The sequence below is a fragment of the Ursus arctos genome, unplaced genomic scaffold (assembly GCF_023065955.2).
Source record: "Ursus arctos isolate Adak ecotype North America unplaced genomic scaffold, UrsArc2.0 scaffold_36, whole genome shotgun sequence".
NCBI classification, from domain to species: domain Eukaryota; kingdom Metazoa; phylum Chordata; class Mammalia; order Carnivora; family Ursidae; genus Ursus; species Ursus arctos.
The window spans coordinates 19,327,516-19,351,140 of record NW_026623050.1 but is presented as its reverse complement, the minus strand read 5'-3'; the positions used below and the strand labels follow the sequence as shown (position 1 = coordinate 19,351,140).

At 37.2% G+C, this 23,625-nt stretch overlaps 1 protein-coding gene across 3 annotated transcripts in view; it reads right to left on the bottom strand.

Annotated features, from left to right (window-relative positions):
- UNC13C (unc-13 homolog C) overlaps positions 1–23,625 on the bottom strand; it is a 755,970-nt gene that overhangs the window by 322,733 nt on the left and 409,612 nt on the right. For all 3 annotated transcript variants that reach the window (XM_057306313.1, XM_057306314.1, XM_048219406.2), the window contains 2 exons: positions 22,445–22,516; positions 4,526–4,745 (listed from right to left, as the gene is read on the bottom strand). In XM_057306313.1, the coding sequence (XP_057162296.1) occupies positions 4,526–4,745; positions 22,445–22,516 (292 nt within the window). The remainder of the gene's footprint in view (positions 1–4,525; positions 4,746–22,444; positions 22,517–23,625) is intronic.

Here is a 23,625-nt window from a genome sequence, read left to right as displayed (position 1 = left end):
CCATGACTCTCCAAGACAGACTTTCCCCCACCCCCAACGGTGCCCAATAAAAACCCTCGCTGCCCTGCCCTGGGCACCGACTTTCCTGACTCAACGCTCTTTCCTGAGTCGCGGACCCTCGCCCCAGGGTGCTTCCAATAAAGTTCATCCTCTGGACCACGTTTGCCTTTGCGGTCTTGATTTCATTAGCGACGAGAAAAAAACCTAACACTAACCAAGGAGTGACCACTGTTTCTTTGCTAAGTACAGCTATTGACCTCACTCGTTGTCCTCCTGGTAGATAAGATTTTTTTAACCTACACAATCATAAATCGTTCTCACTTCCAGACAACACATAATCCACAGCAACCTCTGCTTTCTAACACCCTCTTACTGAGATGTCCCATGGTTTATCCTGCTTTATAGTCTCCTTTGCAGCAATGGATAATAAACTGAACTTACAAAACTACAGATGTGTTACCTCACACCGGGCAGAATGGCTAAAATTAACAACACAGGAAACACCGCATATGTTGTCGAGGATGTGGAGAAAGGGGAACCCTCCTACACTGTTGGTGGGAATGCAAGCTGGTGCAGCCACTCTGGAAAACAATATGGAGGTTCCTCAAAAGTTGAAAATAAGAGCTACCCTGTGACCCAGCAATTGCACTACTAGGGATTTACCCCAAAGATACAAATGTAGTGATCCAAAGGGGCATCTGCACCCCAATGTTTATAGCAGCAATGTCCACAATAGCCAAACTACGGAAAGAGCCCAGATGTCCATCGTCTGATGAATGGATAAAGAAGATGTGGTACATATATACAATGGAATAGTACTCAGCCATCAGAAAAAATGAAATCGTGCCATTTGCAACAACATGGATGGAACTAGAGGGTATTATGCTAAGCGAAATGAGCCAATCAGAGAATGACAATTATCATATGATCTCACTGATATGTGGAATTTGGGAAACAAAACAGGATCATAGGGGAAGAGAGAAAAAAATAACACAAGATGAAATCAGAGAAGGAGACAAACCATAAGAGACTCTTAATCATAGGGAACAAACTGAGGGCTGCTGGAGGGGAGGTGGGTAGGGAATGGGATAACTGGATGATGGGCATTAGGGAAGGCATGTGATGTAATGAGCACAGAGTGTTACATACAACTGATTAATCACTGAACTCTACCCCTGAAACTAATAACACGTTATATGTTAATTAAATTCAAATAAAATAAAATAAACTACAAATGTGTTTTTGATGGTCTTTAGCTAAGGGGAATTAATGAGTATTATTAACTTTTTTCACATATGTAGAAAATAATGCTCAGAGAGGTTTTGAAAAATCCCAGTAGCAGTAGGATTGGAAACCAGATCTTTCTCAAGTAACTGAGGACTCTGAAATATAGATATAGGTATGGATGTATAGCTATCCATTGCTTATTTATGTTGAATACCTGTATGGCTTCAGGTACAGTATACTCACCTTTTCTGTCCCCCTACAGCAGCCTATCCCAAACCTGAAGATGCTCCATTATTAGCCTATTCCTTGAGGTTAAGAAAATGACCATTATATTACAGTAACTCAACTATTGATTCCACTTTTACCCAAATTAATTTGTTAGATGATTTTCTTCTTAATGTTATTGAAAAGTGAATGCAGTTGTGATAGGGATACATTCCTAGGTCAGTGGGTTGGCCACAGAGGACAGGCCTGGACTCATCATCATGAGGTGAGGCCAACATCTGGGCAGCATAATTTGCCTAAAAATCAGGGGTACTACATGGGACAGTGGAAAGGTACCATAAATAAAATTCATCAACTTACCATTTTTTCCCTTAATACAAACTTTGTATGTTTCTTTATAAATTACGACAGAACACTAGGCTGGGAGTTCAGAGACCTGGGTTCTAACCCCATGTATAATATCTATTTGATTCTTTTTGACAAGAAACTGGATCATGTGACTTCTGTAAAATCAGTAGATTGGGTTGTCCAATCCACTGATCTCAGAGGCTCCCTTAAAAATCTTTGATTCTATGAAAGAATGATCTTTAAACCATTATATTTTATTTCTAACTGCAGTTCTCATGCCCTCGTTTGGTGCTTAACCAACATTTATTAAGCATCTAACTACTCGACATGTGTTAAATTCTGGAGAAATAAAGAGAACAATTTTTCTTTTGTTTTTGTTCTGAGTGTGTGTGTGTTTGTGGGTGTGTCTATGTTGACAAACTGCAAAGCCTTCAGAAAAAGATTAGCAAAATAATAAGGGTTCTAAAAACCTGAAGAAGACTCTCATTTGAAAAAGACAAGTATTTGAAAAACTGTCATAGGAAGTCCATTTATTAAATATTTTCTCCAGTGGTAAGATTAAAGAAGTTTAAAGAACAGAAGTTACCAGGAGGCAGGGCTTGGTTCAAGCTGTAATTTACACACTGCAATTTTCTAATGATGAATTAAGCTGCCTGCCAAGGTGTTAAATTTTTCCTAGCAGTGTTCAGGGATTGACCATTCTGCTAAAGAGATCTTAGAACCTCCTCATCTTCAAAGGAGGATGGCTGTAATAGCTAGACCTTCCCACTCTGACTTCCCACTTTTTTATTCTCTCCTTTTCTTCCATCGTAGGCATATGTGGAAATCTTATACATAAGGTGTGTCACTATTGCAAATTTCTCGCTTAAAGCAATGAAAAGAGAAATTTCTTAAGGAAGTGTCATTGATTCTATAGGATTAATTTCAAATTTTACTGATAGTATTGTGAGAAGTGGTGAAGTTGAATTCATATACTTGCAAAGCCTCTTTCTGTTCAGTGCAAGGGTGGATTTTAGGAAAACAGTAAGGAGGCATTACTAAAGAAAATATTCGCTTCCTGGGGCACTCATGCCCATCTTCGATTTTCTCAACTATTTTTGATTCTTTCAATTTACATGTGCATTTTAGCAAATAACCTCAAAGAAAAAGTTGCCTAATTTAGCCAACATCCATCAACATATTTTAAGAAACAGAAATAGAATATAAAAATGTGTCCAAAGTCTAATGAATGTGTGACATCTTTAGTCTTTAAAATACTGAGAAAAGAATCAGCTCATTTCTGAAGTATAATCTACATCATTTTTTTTCTTAATGAATTCAAGTCATTTGTTTCTAGATGGCAATATTTTTCCTGTTTTTTGAAATGTTACTGCCCTAATATGCTTATTTCTTAAAATGCCTGTTTACAATTCATTTCTTAAATAGACTGAATTCTAATTGGATTATGAGATTATGCACGTTAGCTCAGTAGTTTTGAGTCAATCTCCCTTCCTTTTAAGCAGTTATTCCTAAATATACTTTTTATTTTTCAAAAGAGACACTACATATGTTGGAAAAAAAAAAAAGCATTCATTACCATTAACAATCTCCATCCGATCTCATGATGTAAGGATAATACAAATAGAGAAAACTGTAGAATGTGTATGACTTACTACAAAACCAGCTGTGACAGCATTTACGATTTAATCTTTGACATTTTCCTCTGATCCCCCTCAATTTTAGGTAACCGATGGATGTTACACATTCATTCACATAAACAATTAACAGAGGGGACCATGTTTACATGTGAAAAAAAAAAAAAGATTTGCAAATGAAAGTCCACGTTTAAATAGATTTCTTTGGCAATGTTTTTGTTTGTGGGTTTTTGTTTTGTTTTGTTTTGTTTTTTATTAATTTAAGCATCCCAGCCACAGCCAAATCAATGCAGGACTGAAAAGTCAGTAATATGTATTTTAGAATGTGATATTTTGGCATTTCTGAACCTAATCTAAAGTAGCAGTATGAAGAATTTTTTTGGAAGTGGAAAATTTAAGATAACTTGTCATAAAGGTCGAAGTGACATGTACCTAGTCAGAAGTGCAAAAGGATGGGGAAGCCATTAATATTCACTGAGTATCTACTATGTGCCAGACTCTTAGCAGAGACTATTTCATTTAGTCTTCCCCATAACCCTCTGAGGTAAATTATATTATTCCTGTTCATTTGGTGGAGAAATAATGAGGCCCTGAGAAGTTAAAGAAAACTTGCCCAAGGTCACGTATCTGGTAAGTTAGATGTGTCTTTGATATTCAAACACAAAACCTCCCAATTCCAAGAATCTGACTCTTTCAGGCAGACACCAAATAGGCTAGGGAAGGAATTGAGATGGCTGCAATCACAGGGGTGCACCTTAGTCCTTGTCTGAGGAACATGACTTCACACATTCCCACTTTCCACACAGGGCTATTACGAGATGGAAATGACCAAACAAATCAGAAGTCGCTCTCCAGTTTTCCATTTGGCGAGCGTGCCATGGCTTATTCAGAGGCATCTAAGTCAGAGCCCGGCACTATGGCAACATGTCATCAATGGTATGACTGGACGGGTGGGATGTGAAACTTTGTGCAATAGGAGGGGTAGTGGTTGGAATTAATGAAAACTATCAAGAGCTGAAGAGGTCTAATCTGAAACCATGGAGGTTAAGGCAGGCTCTGCGTACACATCTGTAGCCTAACCAGGTACTCACTCTGCAAACAGTCAGCATTTAGGAGGTCCTGACACTTCTCATGGCACTTCACTCCGCACTCCAAACACTTCATGCCTTGCCGAGCAATGCCCCACAGGAGCCCTTCACATTCGTAACAGTAGGTGGGTGTTGTTGCCGTCCAGACTTCAAAATTGTGGGGGGTGGTGGAGGACATGGGGTAGATCAGTGCCTGCAAGGTCTTTTTGAAGACATGTATTTTCTGTGAAAAGAAGTGATAATGCCAGCCAAGTCAGTGGATTTGGAGAATTTCAACATAAAACTATTTTATCACTTTTTCTTGAAAATACTATTTTGAAAGAACCTCTTAATTATTGATAAGTAATGATAGTAAGCACAGTAATTCTGCTCACTTATTCTTCTCTCAGCGTTCTAGGGCCCAGTTCAGTCATTTGAACACAACTCCCTCATCTCCCAGATTGGACTGGGTTCCACTGTTGTGCAATCTTCTTTCACAGCAGCAAGAAGCTCTAATTACTTGATAATGTCCACATCCTGCTATACTGTGGACTCCATGAGGCCAAGGATGATGATATAGATCTCCTTGGTCTAAACTGGTTCCTGGTAAGATTGTGAAGTAGACAGGAAGCATTCTTGATGCTGATGTTGACCCTCCGCAAACATCTCCGCCCCTCCTTTGTACTCTACTAAGGTCTCTCTTTCCTGACTCTGCACTCTCCCTGACATTCCAACCCTTCCCAGCTCTGAAGTATGCTCATTCTACAACTCCTTCTGCAGGGGACTGCTTTTATTGCCTATCCTTCAGGAAGGAGCTCATCAACTAATTCATAAGAGAACACTGGTAGTAGGTAAAGGCTAAATGTGGCACTCTCTCATGGTAATGGTGATATTTTAAAGGGAGATACCTTCTTAGAGCACATGGAAAGACTTTCAATGACAAGCCACTGGTGGGGTAGAAAAATTCACTGCATGAGTAGCCAGGAGACCTGAGTTCCCTAGCATAAGGCCAATCACATGACATTTAACATGGGTTTCTTCAGGCCATATTTACAGCCAATCTTCCATATTTCTCTTCTTAGTGTCTAACAGTGCCTATCATTGTCCCTACCACATAGTAGGGGTACAATACATATTTTGTGGGGTGAATGTTCTGCCACATAGGAGTCTTATAATCCACAGAGAGACTTAGGTCTCTAAGCCTTGCTTTCTTCCCCTACATATCTACCTACCTGCAGTATTATTTTGAAGATCAAATTGTATGAAGGTAACCAATGTATTCCACAGATTTCAAAATACTAAATAAATACGAAGCGTTAGTACTCATAGTGGATTTTCCAGAAACCACCATAGGTTGATAAGAAAGGGACTTGTCAGGACGAATCCTTTTCTGTTCTTTCCATCTCTAACTATGTAGGTGACTTCTTTTTTCTTTCTTTTTTTTTTTTTTAAGATTTTATTTACTTGAGAGAAAGAGAGAGTGAGCATGAATTGGGGGAAGGGTAGAGGGAAAGGGAGCATGAGCTGGGGAAAGGGTAGAGGGAAAGGGAGAAAATCAGATTGCCTGTTGAGCTCAGAACCCTACATGGGGCTCAATCCCAGGACCCTGAGATCATGACTTGTTCTGAAGTAAGATGCTTAACCTCCCAGGAGTGAAAGCAGATGGCTTTTTGAAAGAAAGACTATCACTGTCTGAAGTTACATTTACAGGTAATTTCACACAACTGCCTGATGCATAATGAATGAATATTTACATAAATCCTGGAGGAGCCTAGCATTTACATGAAACAATTATATTTTGCATTAATAATCCTAAATCTCATTTCAGAATATCTTAAACCTCATTTCAGAGTATCTTCACAGTGTTGAAATGACCAACTTTCCACAGTTTTTCAATTCCACAGTATGGTAACAGCATATTTCCCTTTATTAGTACATTCGCCTCACTGTGTGTTTTCCCAGAATATGTTTGGTAATGGTACTGGAAGATTCCCTGCAGGGAGTTAAGCTTCATTAAAATTTTTTCTAACTTTTAAACAGCAAGATCCAGCCTTGCCATCACATGAGTGTCTGGTCAAAGCTTTTAATACTTCATGTGAGTCTACAAAGCAGCAGGGTGATCAAGCATGGGAATTATTCAAGTGGGAGACCCCCATATTAAGATTTATACAAACAACTGGATCTATCCTTTTCAATAAATACAGCCTAAGCCAAGAAAGTCTTTTGGCTTCATTTCATAATGAAGATGTCTTATCTTACAAAAAACTGTTAAGAGTTCTTCTAGAATTAAAACTATGTATTATTCATCTTTGCTTCCATTGTACTGCTTAGCAGAGTGGGTATCTTCAATATCATTAAAGTGAATTGAACAATTCTTGGCATAATAGATTTTCAATCAGCTGTCCGTAGACAGCTTCCTGTTCTAACTGGGCTGACGAGTATGTGTATCATGTACCATTATGGTTCAGGTAAAAAGTTAAGTAGGGAACTTAGTTATACTTGCAATCACATCAGGTAATTTGCTGTTTGTCTTAGTAGGAAGAATTCTAACAGAATAGAACACTGGGTGGGAAAAGCCTGCTAATGAACCCAAGAAGAGTAAAATATGTATGAACTTAGAAAGTAAGGTTGGGTAAAGGGTTGTTTTGAACAGGAAATTATCCACATATTTCAGAATTAAGTAAGTGATTCATACCTTTTCTCAAATTCCCTACGTGTAGATTTTCTTTTTATTGAATTCAAGTGATATATAGTTGGCCTCTAAATCCTTAGGTTATAGCAGGAGTAATAAATATAAAGAATAGTTCCTAAAAAATTAAACACGCTAGAGAAAAAACAAAAAAGTTCTGGACAGCTGGGAAGTTTTCACTGAAACGTTTTTGTTTGGTTGGGATTAAAGAGCCATGATCCATTTCATAAAAAGAAGTGAAGCTAATTAAAAAAAAGAAAAAAGAGGAAATATGGAAAATTTACTAGACAGCACAATGAAAATCAATTGAATGAGGTATTAAAATAAATCTAACATTTAAAAGTTATAGAAGCTGGATACTGGATAGCTCACTAGAGGGTATATATATCCCCAGTCTTAGAGAAATGCTAATGTACATCTTTTTCATTTGTGATTTTTGGGATATGAGCATTGTCTACCAAAGCTAAAAATTACTCTAAAATAAGTGACATATGGAGGGACGTCTGGGTGCCTCAGCAGTTAAGACTCTGACTCTCAGTTTCGGCTCAGGTCATGATGTCATGGCTCGTGAAATTGAGCCCAGCCTTGGGCTCCACCAGTAGGAAGAGTCTACTTGAGGAATCTGTCCCTACGCTTCACCCCACACCTGTGCATGCTCTCTCTCAAATAAATAAATCTTTTTTTAAAAAAAAATGACATCTGGCAACATTTCTTACTGAAGCAAAGTATAAAATGCTGGGATGGTCAATTTAGAAACTCAGAAAGTGAATAGTTAGGAAAGCATGTAAAAATATACCTCAAAGAGAAGATTCTTACTATCAGGAGAATACTTCATCTTGGGAAAATGAGGTACTTTCTTAGCAGCAAATTAAGACCAGATCAAACAAAATTATAAGCAAGGACCAAGAGTGTGAGAGTTTTGTGGAATAAGTAAAAAAAGACAGGGTAAGTAACACTGAATGAAACAAAGTAGAAGAAATCGAGGGAAAACTCCAAAATCAGCCATGGACCATAGAAAATGGGAACCTAACTCACCATTAGGAGTTGGATTGAAAGCAAAGAATTTTTTTGTTTTGTTTATGTAGTACTTTTTCCTAGAAAGATAACTAGTTACAGTTAATAGGATCCTAGCTACCATGAAAGGATGGGACTGGGTATATTATCTAGAGAGGGTCTCTGGCTGAGGTAAACCAGAAGCCAGATATGTAGAGAAGGTGGTCTCAAGAATAAGAAGAGCCCTCATCTACTGGCATTAGGACCCAAGGACAGAATAAATTCAGCAATATGGAAGGATTACTGTTAATCTATTTTAAAGGTTTCTGAAATTTCCCAATCTTCCACAATAAACATATAGTACTTTCTTAAATGTATTTTCATTTCATTTTTAAATATCCTTTCAGTAACTGTAGATCAAGTTGCATTTAAATTGTATAGGAGCCTCCTGTTTCTAAATGACACTGGTATTTATTGGTGTGTATATATGTTCTATCTCCTCCCCCCTTTTAAGAATCACAAAGATGGTATAAATCATACTCAACACTTCATGGAAGTGACTTGCAAAACGAAATAATTCTCATTGGCAAACAATAACCCTGGCTTTACCCCAGTCAAAATAAAAACAAAACAAAACAATCTCATGTCACTTTCCTCCCTAGTATGTATTTTCTAATTATAATACAATGCATGCTCACTGTAAAAATAATTTATAAAACAAAGCACTAAAATTTTTATGAAGTTAATTTAGTTTTTCGAAGTTGGTCATGGATCTTTTGGGATTTTTTTCTATTTATAGACAGAATATAAGACAACACAATTAGGAATAAAACTGATAAACATCAGTTTTACATTACTGAAGTGATTGCAGAAGAAAAGAAGGCAATTTTTATTTTATGGAGACACTGTTTTATCTGTAGAAATGAGGTTAGGGAATGCTCTGACTCTGATAAGCCTCTTTAGCAAAGTACGGCTTACAGATTACAGAAGAGAGGATGTTCATATCCTAAACAATTATATTGTTAAAAATTCCTCCTCTAAGAAACTGGAATCTAAGGTGAAATGCTCTAATATGTCACTTTTTGAACAATTAGGACACAGGAAAAAAATGAATTGCCTTTTCTATTCATAGCTATATGAGAAAATTAAAGTGAGCCTGAGAAATAAAGTAATCAGGCTTCCTTGCCAAAGGTGATGACAAGTATTTTTAAACCATCAATATTCCAACCAACCAACTGTTAATACAACAGGAACAAAGCATGTCTGCCTCCATTTGCCACGTATCTTTTTTCTTTTTCCTCTACTATGTTAACCAGTGACACAACTAATGAAGTTCTATTTTTCTCATCATCCTGTGTTTTTTCCTCATGGGATTATATAAACTTTCCTATACTCAAAAAAAATCACATTTTGATAATTACAAGAAAAAAAATATCCTTCTTGTTTTGAAGCATTTTTCATGTACCATGAAATGTGGTTTTTTGGGGAAAAAAAAAAACAAAAAACAAAAAACAATCTAGGGGCATCTGGGCGGCTCAGCTGGCTCAGCATCAAGTCTTCATTTTAGTTCAGGCTATGATCTCAGGCTCATGAGATCAAGCCCTGTGTCAGGCTCTGAGCTCAGTGGGGAGTCTGCTTGAGATTTTCTCTCCCTATGCCCTTCCCCATGCTCACGCTCTAAATAAATAAATAAATAGATTTTTTTAAAAAAGATGTTATCTATCTATCTATCTATCTATCTATCTATCTATCTATCTATTTCCTGTCCTGTAGGTATCATTTCACATTATTTCTGGACAAAAACATGATTTGCAGAACAAAGTTTGGGTACAATGGGACCTTTGAAATTTGTTACAAACAATAAGAACAATGAATGGTATAATAAGTTCCTGAGTAAAAAACAGGTTAATTTCAGGGCACCTGACTGGCTCAGTTGGATAAGCATTCAACTCTTGATTTCAGCTCAGGTCATGATCTTGTGAGATCAAGCCCCACGTCAGACCCTGCTTCTCTCTCTCAGACCCTGCTTCTCTCTCTCTCTCCCTCACCCCTCCCACATCTTCCTCTCCTCCTTCCCCCTTCTTGTGCTCTCTCTCTAAAATAAATAAATAAATCTTAAAAAAATAAAATACCTTAGTTTCAGGTTCAATTTGCTCATAAGAACAATCATCACATAAGACTGTAAAAGCTAAAGTTATTCAGGTAAAAGTTTGTACCTGAAAATGTAAACAGGAACAAAAAGTTACGTGCCTATCTTTGGAAGAGCCTAAGTATCTTGTTTTCACTTACATTGTTTGTTAACAGCCACTAATTATTACTGACCTAAGTAACTTGCTCAGTAAGTCCAAATAAACAGAGTGAACAAGATAAAGAAGATGATTAGGTAATTCAAGAAGAGTACAATATAGAATATGCTTGTTATGATAGAAAACACGTTCTGGAAACAAATTAGGGTAGATTTGTCATGTACTGTATGTGCCACTTTTTCTCCATTTCAAACTTTCAGTGAAAATGTGTATATAATTTTCTAAAGACTCCACCAAAAAACCAGAATAAAATAAACTCAGTAAACCTGCAGGATATAAAATCAATATCTAAAGATGTGGTACATTTCAATACATGAATAACAAATTATCAGAGAAATTAAGAAATTTAATTTACACTTGTATCAAAAAGAATAAAATAGGAGGGCACCTGGGTGGCTCAGATGGTTAGGCATCTGCCTTTGGGGTGAGTCATGATCCCAGGGTCCTGGGATCCAGCCCCATGTCGGTCTCCTGGCTCAGCAGGGAATCTGCTTCTCCCTTTCCCTCTGCCTCTCCCCCTGCTCTTGCTCTCCTTATCTCTCTGCCCCAAATGAATAAATAAAATCTTTAAAAAAAAGAATATCTAGGAATAAATTTGATTAATTAGATGAAAGATCTATACTCTGAAAAGTTTAAGATATTAATAAAAGAAACTGGAGAAGACACAAATAAATGAAAGATACGCCATGCTCATAGTTTGGAAGAGTATCATTAAAATGTTCATACTCCCCAAAGCAATATATAGATTTAGTGCATTCCCTATGAAAACTCCAATGGCAATTTTCACAGAAATAGAACAAGCAACCTTAAAATTCACATGGAACCACAAAATTTCAAATAGACAATGCAATCTTAAGAACAAAAACTGCAGGCATCACATTCCCTAATTTCAAACTATATTACAAAGATATAATTATCACAACGGTATTATACTGCATTAAAAACAGACACATAGATCAACAGAACAGAGTCCAGAAATAAAACCACACATCTATGACTATTAATTTATGATAAAGGAACCAAAAATATACAATGGGGAAAGGACAGTCTCTCTTCAAGAAATGTGTTAGGGAAACTGAACAGCTACATGCAAAGGAATCAAACTGGACTGTGATTTTTACCATACACAAAAAATTAATAAGAAATTAATTAAAGACCTGAATATAAAAAACTGAAGCCATAGACTCCTAGAAGAAAACAGAGGTGGTGAGGTCCTTGACATTGGTCTTGGAGATGACTTTTTTTAATTTGACACAAAAAGCAAAGGCAACAAAAACAAAAAAATAAATACGTAGGACAACATCAAACTAAAAAACTTCTGCACAGTAAAGGGAACCATCAACTAAATGAAAAGACAACCTGTTGAATGGAAGAATATATTTGCAAATCATATATCTGGTAAGAGACTAATATTCAAAATACATCAAGAACTCCTACAACTCAATTGCTAGAAAAAAAACAATCTGATTTAAAAATGGGCAGAGGATCTGCATAGACATTGTCCCAAAATAGACATAGGTAGAGCTAAAAGGCACATGAAAAGATGTCCATCATCCCCAATCATCAGAGAAATGCACATCAAATGATATCACCTTATATCTGTTAGAAAGGCTATCATCAAAACCATAAGCAATAATAAGTGTTGACAAGGATTTGCAGAAAAGGGAACACTTCTGCAGTGTTGGTGGGAATGTAAATGGAAAACAATATAGAGTCACTTCAAAAAATTAAAAACTACCATATGACCCAGAAATTCCACTTCTGTTTATCAGAAGAAAATAAAAGCATTAATTTGGAAAACTACATATACTTCCATGCTCACAGTAGCATTATTTACAACAGTCAAGGCATAGAAACAACCTAAGTGTTGGTGAATGAATAAAGAAAATGTGTTGTGTGTGTGTGTGTGTTTATAACAATATTATTCAGCTATAAAAGAGTAAAATCTTGCCATATGCAATAACATGGATGGATCTTGAGAGCATTATGCTACATGAACTGTCAGAGAAAGACAAATATTGTATGATCTTACTTATATGGAGAATCTGAAAAAACAAAAACGAAAGCAAAAACAAAAACGAAAGCAAAAACAAAAAGTCAAGCTCATAGATCCAGAGAGAGGATTGGTGGTTGCCAGAGGCAGGGGATGGTGGGTGAGCAAAATTTGTGAAGGGGGTCAAAAGGTACAGATTTCCAGTCATAAAACAAATAAGTTATAGGATTATAATGTACAATATGGTGACTATAGTTAATAATACAGTATTACACGTTTGAAATGTGCTGATCATAAAAGTTCTCATCATGAGAAAGAAAAAACACATAACCATGTATGGTGATGGATGTTAACTAGACTTACTGTGATGAATATTTCACCATATATATAAATACTGAATCTTTATACTGAACACATGAAACTTAGAAGTTATATGTCAATTATATCTCAGTACAAAAATATATATACATAATGGAGGTAGTAGGAGATCAGTAATTTATTAAATATAAGAGACCAAAAATAATATGAATTCTTTCACTGGAAGGAAACTTTTGTTATTTTAATGTGAAAAGTTTATTTATTTATTTTTGCCACCTGGGGTCAAGACAGAGTTCTTACAAATCTTCTGACAGAGGCCATGAAAGAGCAGAAAGAAGGGTTAGGATATTGTAAAAGTAAGAGAGGGAAGGGGGTGCCTAACCCTTTTAAAGGGAATCTGTTTCACTGTCCTCTTGTGTAACTAAGCAAAGCCAGTCACGGAGCCGTGGAAAGTTGTAGTAAATGTAGTTAATAATAAAAACAATAACTAATAATTTACTACACAATTATGTATCAACAGTGGTTGAAGTACTTTCCATTTGTTATCTCACTGATCGCCTCAAGAGTACTCTAGCAGTATTAATATATTTATTTTACATGACTAAGTTGATATAAGCTCCTAAAGAAGTGTTGGAAAAAAATATTTTAATATGTAAAAGAGCCCAAAAGAAATAGATTCTCCAGGTGCTTGGGGCGATAAAGGAACTTACTGCCAGAACTGTGAAAGCTGATTCTATGGAAACCCAAAAGTTGTGTTTAGGATACAGTTAAACTCCATGGGCTACAAACTTGAGGTTTTCAGACCATTTTCAGACATGACATTTAGATTTGACTTTTACTTAATGCGGGCACTGAAGGTAGTAATGAGAGGTTAAGCATTTTTAGATCTTTTTTTTTCTTTCAGGACAGAATTATTAACTTTAAAGTTTGAAGACAAATATGCTACAAAAGGAGAGCATTGCAGGCCAGTATTTCCCATGAACACAGGTGCAAACATCCTCAACAAAATCTTAGCAAACTGAATCAACAATACATTTTTTTAAAAAAATCATGCCCCATGGTCAAATGTGATTTATTCCAGGGATGCAAGGGTGGTTTAATATTCACAAATCAATCAGTGTGATATACCATATTAACAAGAGGAACAATCAATCCATCAATCAAATCATCTCAACAGAAGCAGAAAAAGCATTTCACAAAATACAAAATCCATTCATAATAAAAACTCTCAACAAAGTGGGTTTAGGGGGAACATAGCTCAACATAATAAAGGCCATATATGAAAAACCCACAGCTAACATCATACTCAATGGTGGAAAACTGAAAGCTTTTCCTCTAAGATCAGGAACAAGACAAGGATGCCCACTCTCGCCACTTTTATTCAACATAATACTGGAAGTCCTAGCTGCAGCAATCAGACAAAAGAAAGAAATAAAAAGCATCCAGATTGGTAAGGAAGAAGAACTGTCACTATTTATAGATACCATGATACTGCATATAGAAAACCCTAATGTCTCCACCAAAAAACTATTAGCACTGATAATTTGGTAAAAGTTACAGGACACAAAATTAATAAACAGAAGTTTGTTGTGTTTCTATACACTAATAATGAAGTAGCAAAAAGAGAAATTAAGAAAACAGCTCCAGTTACAATTGCACCAAAAAAATAAAATACCTAAGAATAAATTTAACCAAGAAGGTGAAAAGTCTATACTCTGAAAACTGTAAGATGTTGCTGAAATTAAAGATGACACAAGTGGAAAGGTATATTATGCTCATGTTAGAGGAATATTGTTAAAATGTCCACACTACCCAGAGCAAACTACAGACTCAATGTAATCTCTATCAAAATAGCAAAAATAGCATTCTTCATAGAACTAGAACAAATAGGGGCGCCTGGGTGGCTTGGTTGTTAAGTGTCTGCCTTCGGCTCAGGGCGTGATCCCAGAGTCCTGGGATCGAGCCCCACATCAGGCTCCTCCCCTGGGAGCCTGCTTCTTCATCTCCCACTCCCCCTTCTTGTGTTCCCTCTCTCGTTGGCTGTCTCTCTCTCTGTCAAATAAATAAATAAAATCTTTAAAAAAAAAAAAAAAAGAACTAAAACAAATAATCCTAAAATTTGTATGCAACTACAAAGACCTCAAATAGCCAAAGCAATCCTGAGAAAGAAAAACAAAGCTGGAGGCACCATAATCCCAGATTTCAAGATATACTACAAAACTATAGTAATCAGAACAGTATGGTATTGCCACAAAACTAGACACAGAGATCGACAGAGTAGGGTAGAGAGCCCTAAAATAAACTCACACCTATACAGTCGATTAATCTATGACATAGGAGGCAAGACTATCCAATGGGAAAAGACAGTCTTTTCAGTAAGTGACCAGGGGAAAACTTTTACTACATGCAAAAGAATGAAACTGGGCCACTTTCTTACACCATACACACAAACGCAAAATGGTTTAAAAACCTAAATATCAGACTTGAAGCCATAAGCCTCCTAAAAGAAAACATAGGCATTAATTTTAACAACATGTTTATAGATATGACTCCTTAGGCAAGGGAAACAAAAGCAAAAATAAACTATTGGGATTATACGAAAATAAAAAGCTTCTGCATAGCAAAGGAAACTCAACATAACACAACGACAACCTACTGAATGGGAGAAGATAACTGCAAATGACATATCTGACAAGGGATTATGTCCAAAATACATAAAGAACTTACATAATTCAACACCAAAACCAACAATACAATTAAAAAATGAGCCAAGGATCTAAACAGACATTTTTCCAAAGACATACAAATGGCCAACAGACACATGAAAAGATGTCCAACATCACAATCCATCAGGGAAATACTAATCTAAACCGCAATGAGATCACTTCACACCAGTCAGAATGGCTAGTATCAAAAACAAGAAATAACAAATGTTGGTGAGGATGTGGAGAAAGGGAACCGTCATGCACTATTGGTGGGAATGTAAGGCGGTGCAGCCACTGTGGAAACAGCATGGAATTTCCTCAAAAAATTAAAAATAGAAGTGCCATACAATCCAGTTATTCTGCTACTATTTACCCAAAAAAATGAAAACACTAATTTGAAAAAGATAGATGCACCCTTATATTTACTGTAGCATTATTTAAATAGTCAAGATATGAAAGCAACCCATGTGGCCATAGATAGATGAATGGACAAAGAAGGAGTGGTACAGACAGACAGACAGACAGACACACACACAATGGAATAGCACTTGTCCATAAAAAAGAATGAGATCTAGCCAACTGTGACAAAAGAATGGACTTAAACGTCATTATGCTAAGTGAAATAAGTGGAAGAAAGACAAAAGCATGTGATTTCACTCATACGTGGAATTTAAGGAATTAACGAGCAAGCAAAGGAACAAAACGAGAGGCAAACCAAGAAACAGACTGTTATCTATAGAGAACAATCTGATGGTTACCAGAGGGGAGAGGCATGGGAGGATGGGCTGAATAGATGATGGGAATTAAGGAGGGCACTTGCTGTGATGAGCAGTGGATATTGTACGGACGTGTTGAATCACTAAAGTTTAGTTAAAAACTAAAATTACACTGAATGTTAACTGGAATTTAAACAAAAACTTTTAAAAAAGAACAAAGAAAAGCAAGTGAACAAACAAGACTCTTAAACAAAAAGAATAAACTGGTGATTGCCAGAGTGGGAATGGGGAGATGGGCGAAACAGATAAAGGTATTAAGAAATACAAACTTCCGGTTATAAAATGAATAAATCAGAGATGAAAAAATACAGCATAGGGAATATAGGCAATAATATTGTAACAACATTGTATGGAAATGGATGGTGACTACGCTGACCATGGTAAGCACTAAGTAATGTACAGAACTGTCCAATCAATGTTATGCACCTGAAACTAATATAACAATGTATGTTAATTATACTTCAATAAAAGAAGTTGTAAAGTATTCTCATTAAACATTTAGGAAACAACTACATTAAATAAACAGTATAGATCATTTTAATCCATTTGTTGAAGAAGAGGGAAAATAAAACTCAATCTGCACAAATGAATCTTGGAAAAGAAAGTAAAAAAGAGATGAAGTATATTTTTAAAAAGTAATAGAACTAAGCTCAAATACATTATGGGAAGTATAAACTGATTGAATTCACCTGTAAAAAGCCACATTCTCAGATTGAATTTTAAATTAAGCTATATGAGGGGCACACGGGTGGCTTAGTCGGTTAAATTAAGCGTCTACCTTTGCCTCAGGTCATGATCCCAGGGTCCTGCTCAGCAGGGAGTCTGATTCTGCCTCTGCCCCTCCCCCTGCTCCTGCTCATTCAAGCTCTCTCTCCCTCTCTCAAATAAATATTAAAAAATAAATAAATGAAATTAAGCTATGTGAGATACATGGGGTCCCTGGGTGGCTCAATCACTTAAGTGGCTGACTCTTAATTTCGGCTCAGGTCAAGATCTCAGGGTTATGAGATTTAGCCCCGCATTTGGCTCTGTGCTGGGCATGGAGCCTGCTTGGGATTCTCTCTCTCCCTCTCCCTCTGTCCCTCTTCCTTCTTCCCTCCTCCCTCTCTGGGAAGAAAAAAAAAATCTATGTGAGATACACATAAGACACATTATGACTTAAAGAAGAGGCTACAGAAAGTTCTATTAAGGAAATATTGACCATATCAATTTGGTAGAGCAGTATTAGTAGCATAGAGAAAATATTTTAAAGAAAAAGCATTTAAGAAATTAATATTATTAGCAAAGTTGAAAAACAATTTATCAGGAATATAGAAGTCCCAAAACTTATGCACCCAACTAAAAAAGCTCATATGGGATATCTACAAAACTGATTAGGAACTAAGCCATAAAATAGTCAATTAAATGCTAATCACTGAATACACAGTCTATGTGCTCTGAATACGATGTAGTAACAACAATAAAGTTCATATGACTTGTCTTTGGGAGAATAAACACTCTAAACTGAGGAATCAAAAGAGTAATTGCATCATTTATTAAATAATCATTTTTCTCCTTCTAAAGCTGTTATGGGTACACAGGTATATGCATTGTTTCTTACATCGTAAATATTCTTTTGTGTATACACATTAATTAATAATAAAAATCAAAATTAGTGAACTTCATATTCAACTCGGCATGTTAGAAAAGTAGCTTCAGGGTGAATACAAAGAGGGCAGAAGATGAATCTAAGAAAAGAAATAAAATAGAAAACAAACAATATGGGGTCAACAAATACCAGAGGCATCTCTTGGAGTACTGATTAAAAAAAGAAAAAAGAAAAAAGAAAAATACAAATAAATAAGATGAAAACAGCATAAACTTTTATAAATCATATAATTATATGAATAATTTGACAGAATTTAAAATTTTAGGCAAAAAAGCACAATGTTCTGGAAAAAATATAAATGATTAAAATTGACTCAAAAACAAATGTTTAAAGAACATGGATGGGATTATTACATTAAGTTATTTGAAGGTAGTCAAATAACCACCCTCAAAAAATTACAAGATGGTTTTAGAGGCAAGTTTGCCCATCTTTCAAGGCGTAGCAACAACTTTTTTACACAAACTATTCCAGATAAGTAATAAAAGGACAGCTTCCCACCTTACTTTACAAAGCTAGTTTATTAATGCCAAAAGTGCTCAAAGACACAGTAAACCATAGGCCATCGATGCAAAAATCTTATATAATTAGCAAGTATGTAAGAAAATCAAAGCCAAGAGAGTTTCAGTAACTTGCCCAAGTTCCCATAACTAGTCAATAGTGGAGCTGGACCTATATTTATCTCAAGCCAAAGACGGTGCTCTTGAAGGATGATAGAAGCAGGACCAAGAAAAACACTTGTAAACCAGAGAACAATTTTTAAATGTGTGATTAGATGGATTCCCCTGTCAGCACACGCTGGACTCTGACCCTCAGCTGCCAAGGTGGCAGGGAGGCACAGGGCTCAGCACCTGCTCTGGATACCTCATTGCAACTCCCTGCCCCATGGCCCTGACTGCCACCTGCTCTGCCTGGCGAGACACTTTTAATTCTCACAAACTGTGAGGTATTATTACTTTCATCTTACAGATGAGATGAACGAGTCTCAGGGAGGCAAAAAATATTGAAAAGAAATGAGTTCTCAAAGGTAGGAAGACGTAGAGCTGAAATTCAAATTCAGGACTCTATCACTTCAACTCTCAGTTACATAGTTTGGCATCGTTCCTGTTCCTGAGGAGGAGTCCAGACTACCTGCATATTGTGAGCCTGCAGCTTCCTGACTGAACCCCAGGCACCAGCAGGTGTTCTGACCTGCTTCCTGCTCCCAGGTCACCTTTCTAGGATTATGCTAGGAATAGGGCCCAGGTCTGATCTAATGATTCCCATCCATAGTTCCTGTAAGTCCCTTTCATCGGGTCTGACTTTGATCTTGTTATTGGAAGGAGGACCTCTACTCTCCTTGACAAACCAAACTTGACTGAGAATTGACACTTCCTGGAAGCAAGCCATTAGACCGGCGCCCTCGCCATAGTGAGATATGAATTAACTAGATAGAATAATCAGGGTTCTAAAATCCCTTTCAGGCTTGGGGATTTACATTTCTCACTCTATTTGAGCTTCCCATAACCCTCATCTGACACTGTCAGCTTAAATACTCCCACATTAAAAGTTTCATTATGACCTGTAACAATACGGCATGCAACACACAGTATTTCAGCTCGCCTCTCCCTATATTATAAGCCTCATGATGGCAGGGATTTATAGCAGAGTTGTTCAAGGTCTCATTTGCAGAATCTGAAACAATGCCTGACACATATTGGACGCTCAGTTGATATCTGACTCACTGAACAGTTTTACTTGGATTGCCGCCCCTCCCCACGTTGGGGCTACACCTAGGGAGCTATCACTCTATGACAATCAGCACAAAGCTCTGTGGTGTAGTGTCAGGCAGACTACTGTTGTGATAGGTGGATACTAGACTGTTACCCCTTCTTGAGTTATTAGGCCAGGTAGAAATGTCCAGAAATTAGGGTCCTTAAGAGCTTTTTAGATTGAGATTTCCAATCAGCCCCACTAGCTCCCTGTGGGTGAGGTGGAATTGGTAGTGGGGCACCTGGCGTGCTTCAGCCACTGCTCACAGAGTGTCATTGGAGGTGGTGCCAGCTAGCCCACTGTCACCTTACGTCAGACTCTAGAGCCCGTCCCTGCTGTGGAAGAGCTGACGGAACTTTTTGCCATACATCGTTTTAATTAAAACAGATGTGCTACCATTTGATATTTTCCACATGGCCAAGTCATTTCCCTTCATGTTAAAACAGATATTTCATGCTTTCACGTTGAGGGTGCCTAGGAAGACTTCTAGCACGGAAAAGTGGAAATTATTTGCTTCAGCATTGACGTTAGTTGCCCATGTAATGACTTAATGTGACAGCTTGTCAAGAGTGACATTTAATATGCCTGTCGTGTAGAAGTCATCTTCCATTTACTTTTTAAGCCATGGGCCCCAGGGAAATGGGCTTTATGAATTTTAGAGGGAGCTGATGGACTCCATTCATCCACCCAACACCCACACAGAAAAGTTTTCTACATAGGTCTTCTGAAACTAAAGAAACACAATGCATTTTTAAGTGGATGAAAAGTAGATCAATAACTAATTTAACCGTAAAGTGAGGGTATGCTTCCTGTTCAGGGCCTTAGAAAATGGAGTAGCATTCTTCTTATTTCTGTCTCTTTTCTATTAACTTTTCATAGGAATGAGTATTTATGGTTCAGATGAAATACTGTATTCAAAAAAAATTTTTTTTTAAAAGGAATAGTATAGGGGCTTAATGCTAAAAACCCTCAACCTTGATTACTCCCTTAAAAGCAAAAGACTAGATACTTCAAGATTCAGCAAGCATTATGGAACTTTCTCATACACCAGAGGATGTTTAATTTCTCTTGTATCCAAACTATACTCAAATAGTACATGGCATCGTAAAGCTAATAGATAAGAATAAGACACTTGGGAAAGCAGCCACATTTTTTTAATTCTTGGGTACAACAGAAATGTTTTAACTTGCTGTAGCACCCAGATCTTCAAATGGACATATATTGTATCACTGATGTGCATGGGGGGAGGGAGAGATTTGCGACAGAAACCTAGGAAAGGTTGGCTTTTGGGTGGAAGATGACAAAGACAGGAAGAAGAAAATATGAAATATACATATAAATAATGGTGTTAAATGCCAAGTGTATAGAAATTTGAAACAAGTATTAGGCAAATTTTTATTCTACAGGAATGACAAAGTCACTAAAATTGGGAGAGGTAGAATATATGAGCTCTATTAAGGGAGAACACATAAATTGTCTCTAGTAAAAGCCCAGTAGACTGTCTGGGCAGGAAGGAGTTACCAGGGCACAACATCCACTGTACAAGAGAATCGCCTGATAGTTTTAAAAACAAAAAAACAGGGGCGCCTGGGTGGCGCAGTCGTTAAGCCTCTGCCTTCAGCTCAGGGCGTGACCCCAGCGTTATAGGATCGAGCCCCACATCAGGCTCCTCCGCTATGAGCCTGCTTCTTCCTCTCCCACTCCCCCTGCTTGTGTTCCCTCTCTCGCTGGCTGTCTCTATCTCTGTCAAATAAATAAATAAAATCTTTATAAATTAATTAATTAAAAAAAAACAAAAAACTCTTCAACCCAGACTACATCTGAAGCCACTTAAATCAGAATCACTGGGAGTGAGACCCAGGCATCTGCATGGTTTAGAGCTCCCACAAGTGATTCTAATGAGCCAAATTTAAGAATCCCTGACTTAGATATTTGCAGCCTACTTGTATTTTCTAATCATGTTGGTTCTTTGATTCAACAGGAATTTACAAAGTATCTACCTCATGCCAGACCGTGTACTAAGCAGTAGGGATCAAAGTATTTAACAAGAACAACAAACAAGATACAGTGCTACCCTAAGGATTTCAGCCTCTAAAGAAAAGGTTTATGCAAAATAATAAAATTAATTGCTTACAAAAATAATAAAACCAGCAGCTTGCATTTATTTATTTATTTACTATACTCTAAGCTATGCCAAGTGTTAAACACATTTCCCCTCCCTTCATAATTTGTCTTATTACCTCACTATACAGATGAGAGAAATCAGACTCAGAGAAGTTAGATAATTTGCCAGGTAGAACAATGCTAGTTTAGCACTAGAGACGGGACTCACCCCGAGCAACCTCCACTCACGCCATACTACACTATGGAAGTCGAAGTCGTGATTAAAGTCTAGAAGAGCCCAGAGAAGGGAACTAAAAATTGAGTCAGAAGAGGAGGAAGATGTTTGGGACAGCCTCATAAAGAGGCAAAACTTGAACCATATGAAAATGTAGTGGGATTTTTTTCAGAGGGAGAGTACAGATAAAATGTGTGAGTATGGAATAGCATCTGTAAAGACGGATCGGCACATGCGAATTGGATCAGCAGAGGACCATCTGTATGATAGTGAAGCTGAGGGCCTGAGGAAATTTGTTTAGGGTCAGACTTTCCCCATGTTCCCAGTTATTTCTGGAATTTTGGAACCAACATTACAATGGAGTGTCTTGATCAGAATCACTCTTCCCTGGACTCTGATCAATACATAGTAATGGACTCTGCACCTACCAGTTCCTCATTGTTGAGTGACGTCCTGATCACCATAGCCAGGGACAGTCCAGATTTCCGGGCAGCCAGAGTCTAAAATAAACAGAATTAGGAGTTATTGGCACATGAGGCAGCTGCCATGAACATGCCACTCAGCAGCCCGTGAAAACGGAGGAATACAGACTATCATTGCTCATGTTTTAGTCAATAGGGACTTGCCATCTTCAGTAGTCGGTGAGCGCGTCCAGAATGTGGAATCACGGAACATCAAAGCTGAAAAAGTCCCCTTCTAGCATCGAACCCACCCCTACAGTTTGCAGATGACAACACTGACCACCAGCAAGGCAGGGTGATCAGTCCTAGGTTTCCAGGCTGGCAAGAGGCTTCTATAACTTTGCTTCTCCCCAATGTGATCATGGTCACGTTCCTTCATCAAACATGGCCACTGGTACAGAGCCAGCTGATCTGTGCGATGGCCGTGAAGCACAATTAAGGTTAGATGATCCTTGAATTGTTCACAGTTCCCCCGAGGATTCTTGCATATCTAACCAAGATATTTTTTCTAAGTGTTCATTTTATCAACTGAAAACCATATACCCAGATTGGTTTTCTTAACACAATGCTGATAACTTATGTGATTTTAATTACCAGTCAAGTCCCTTTAGCTTCCCCACAATAAAACAGAACCATTATATTGCTTCTACCTGAAACATGTGTGATATAATGCACTCAGCAGTGCTGGCGAGAACTTTGGCAATCAGAAGTTTTACATGGGAATGTTCAAAGGAAGTCATAATGGAATTATGTACCCGGTCTTAAATGTATCTCCTTGGAGCTAAAAGCCATAAACTCAGAGGGCTTACCTCCAAGGACTTACCCAAGATGATCTTCCAATTCTGACAGCTATTATACTTAAAATTATGTCTGTATGCTATTTTAGTCTGTATTGGCACCTGGCATATATATAATTTGGTATATCTTTCAGAACTGAACTATATGCTAAATTCTTGGAGAACCCAAATTTCTTATTCCTTGTCTCTTTTTATTTCCCCATCTTGCCCTCTTTTATCCTAAGAAAAAGTGTAGTGTATGTTGAGAAGTATGGAAAATATTAAATTGAAAATCACTTACCATGGCCTGAAGATTCCAAGTGTCAGAGGAAACAAAGCATAAATAATTAGAAATAAGAAAGGTGTGAAAAG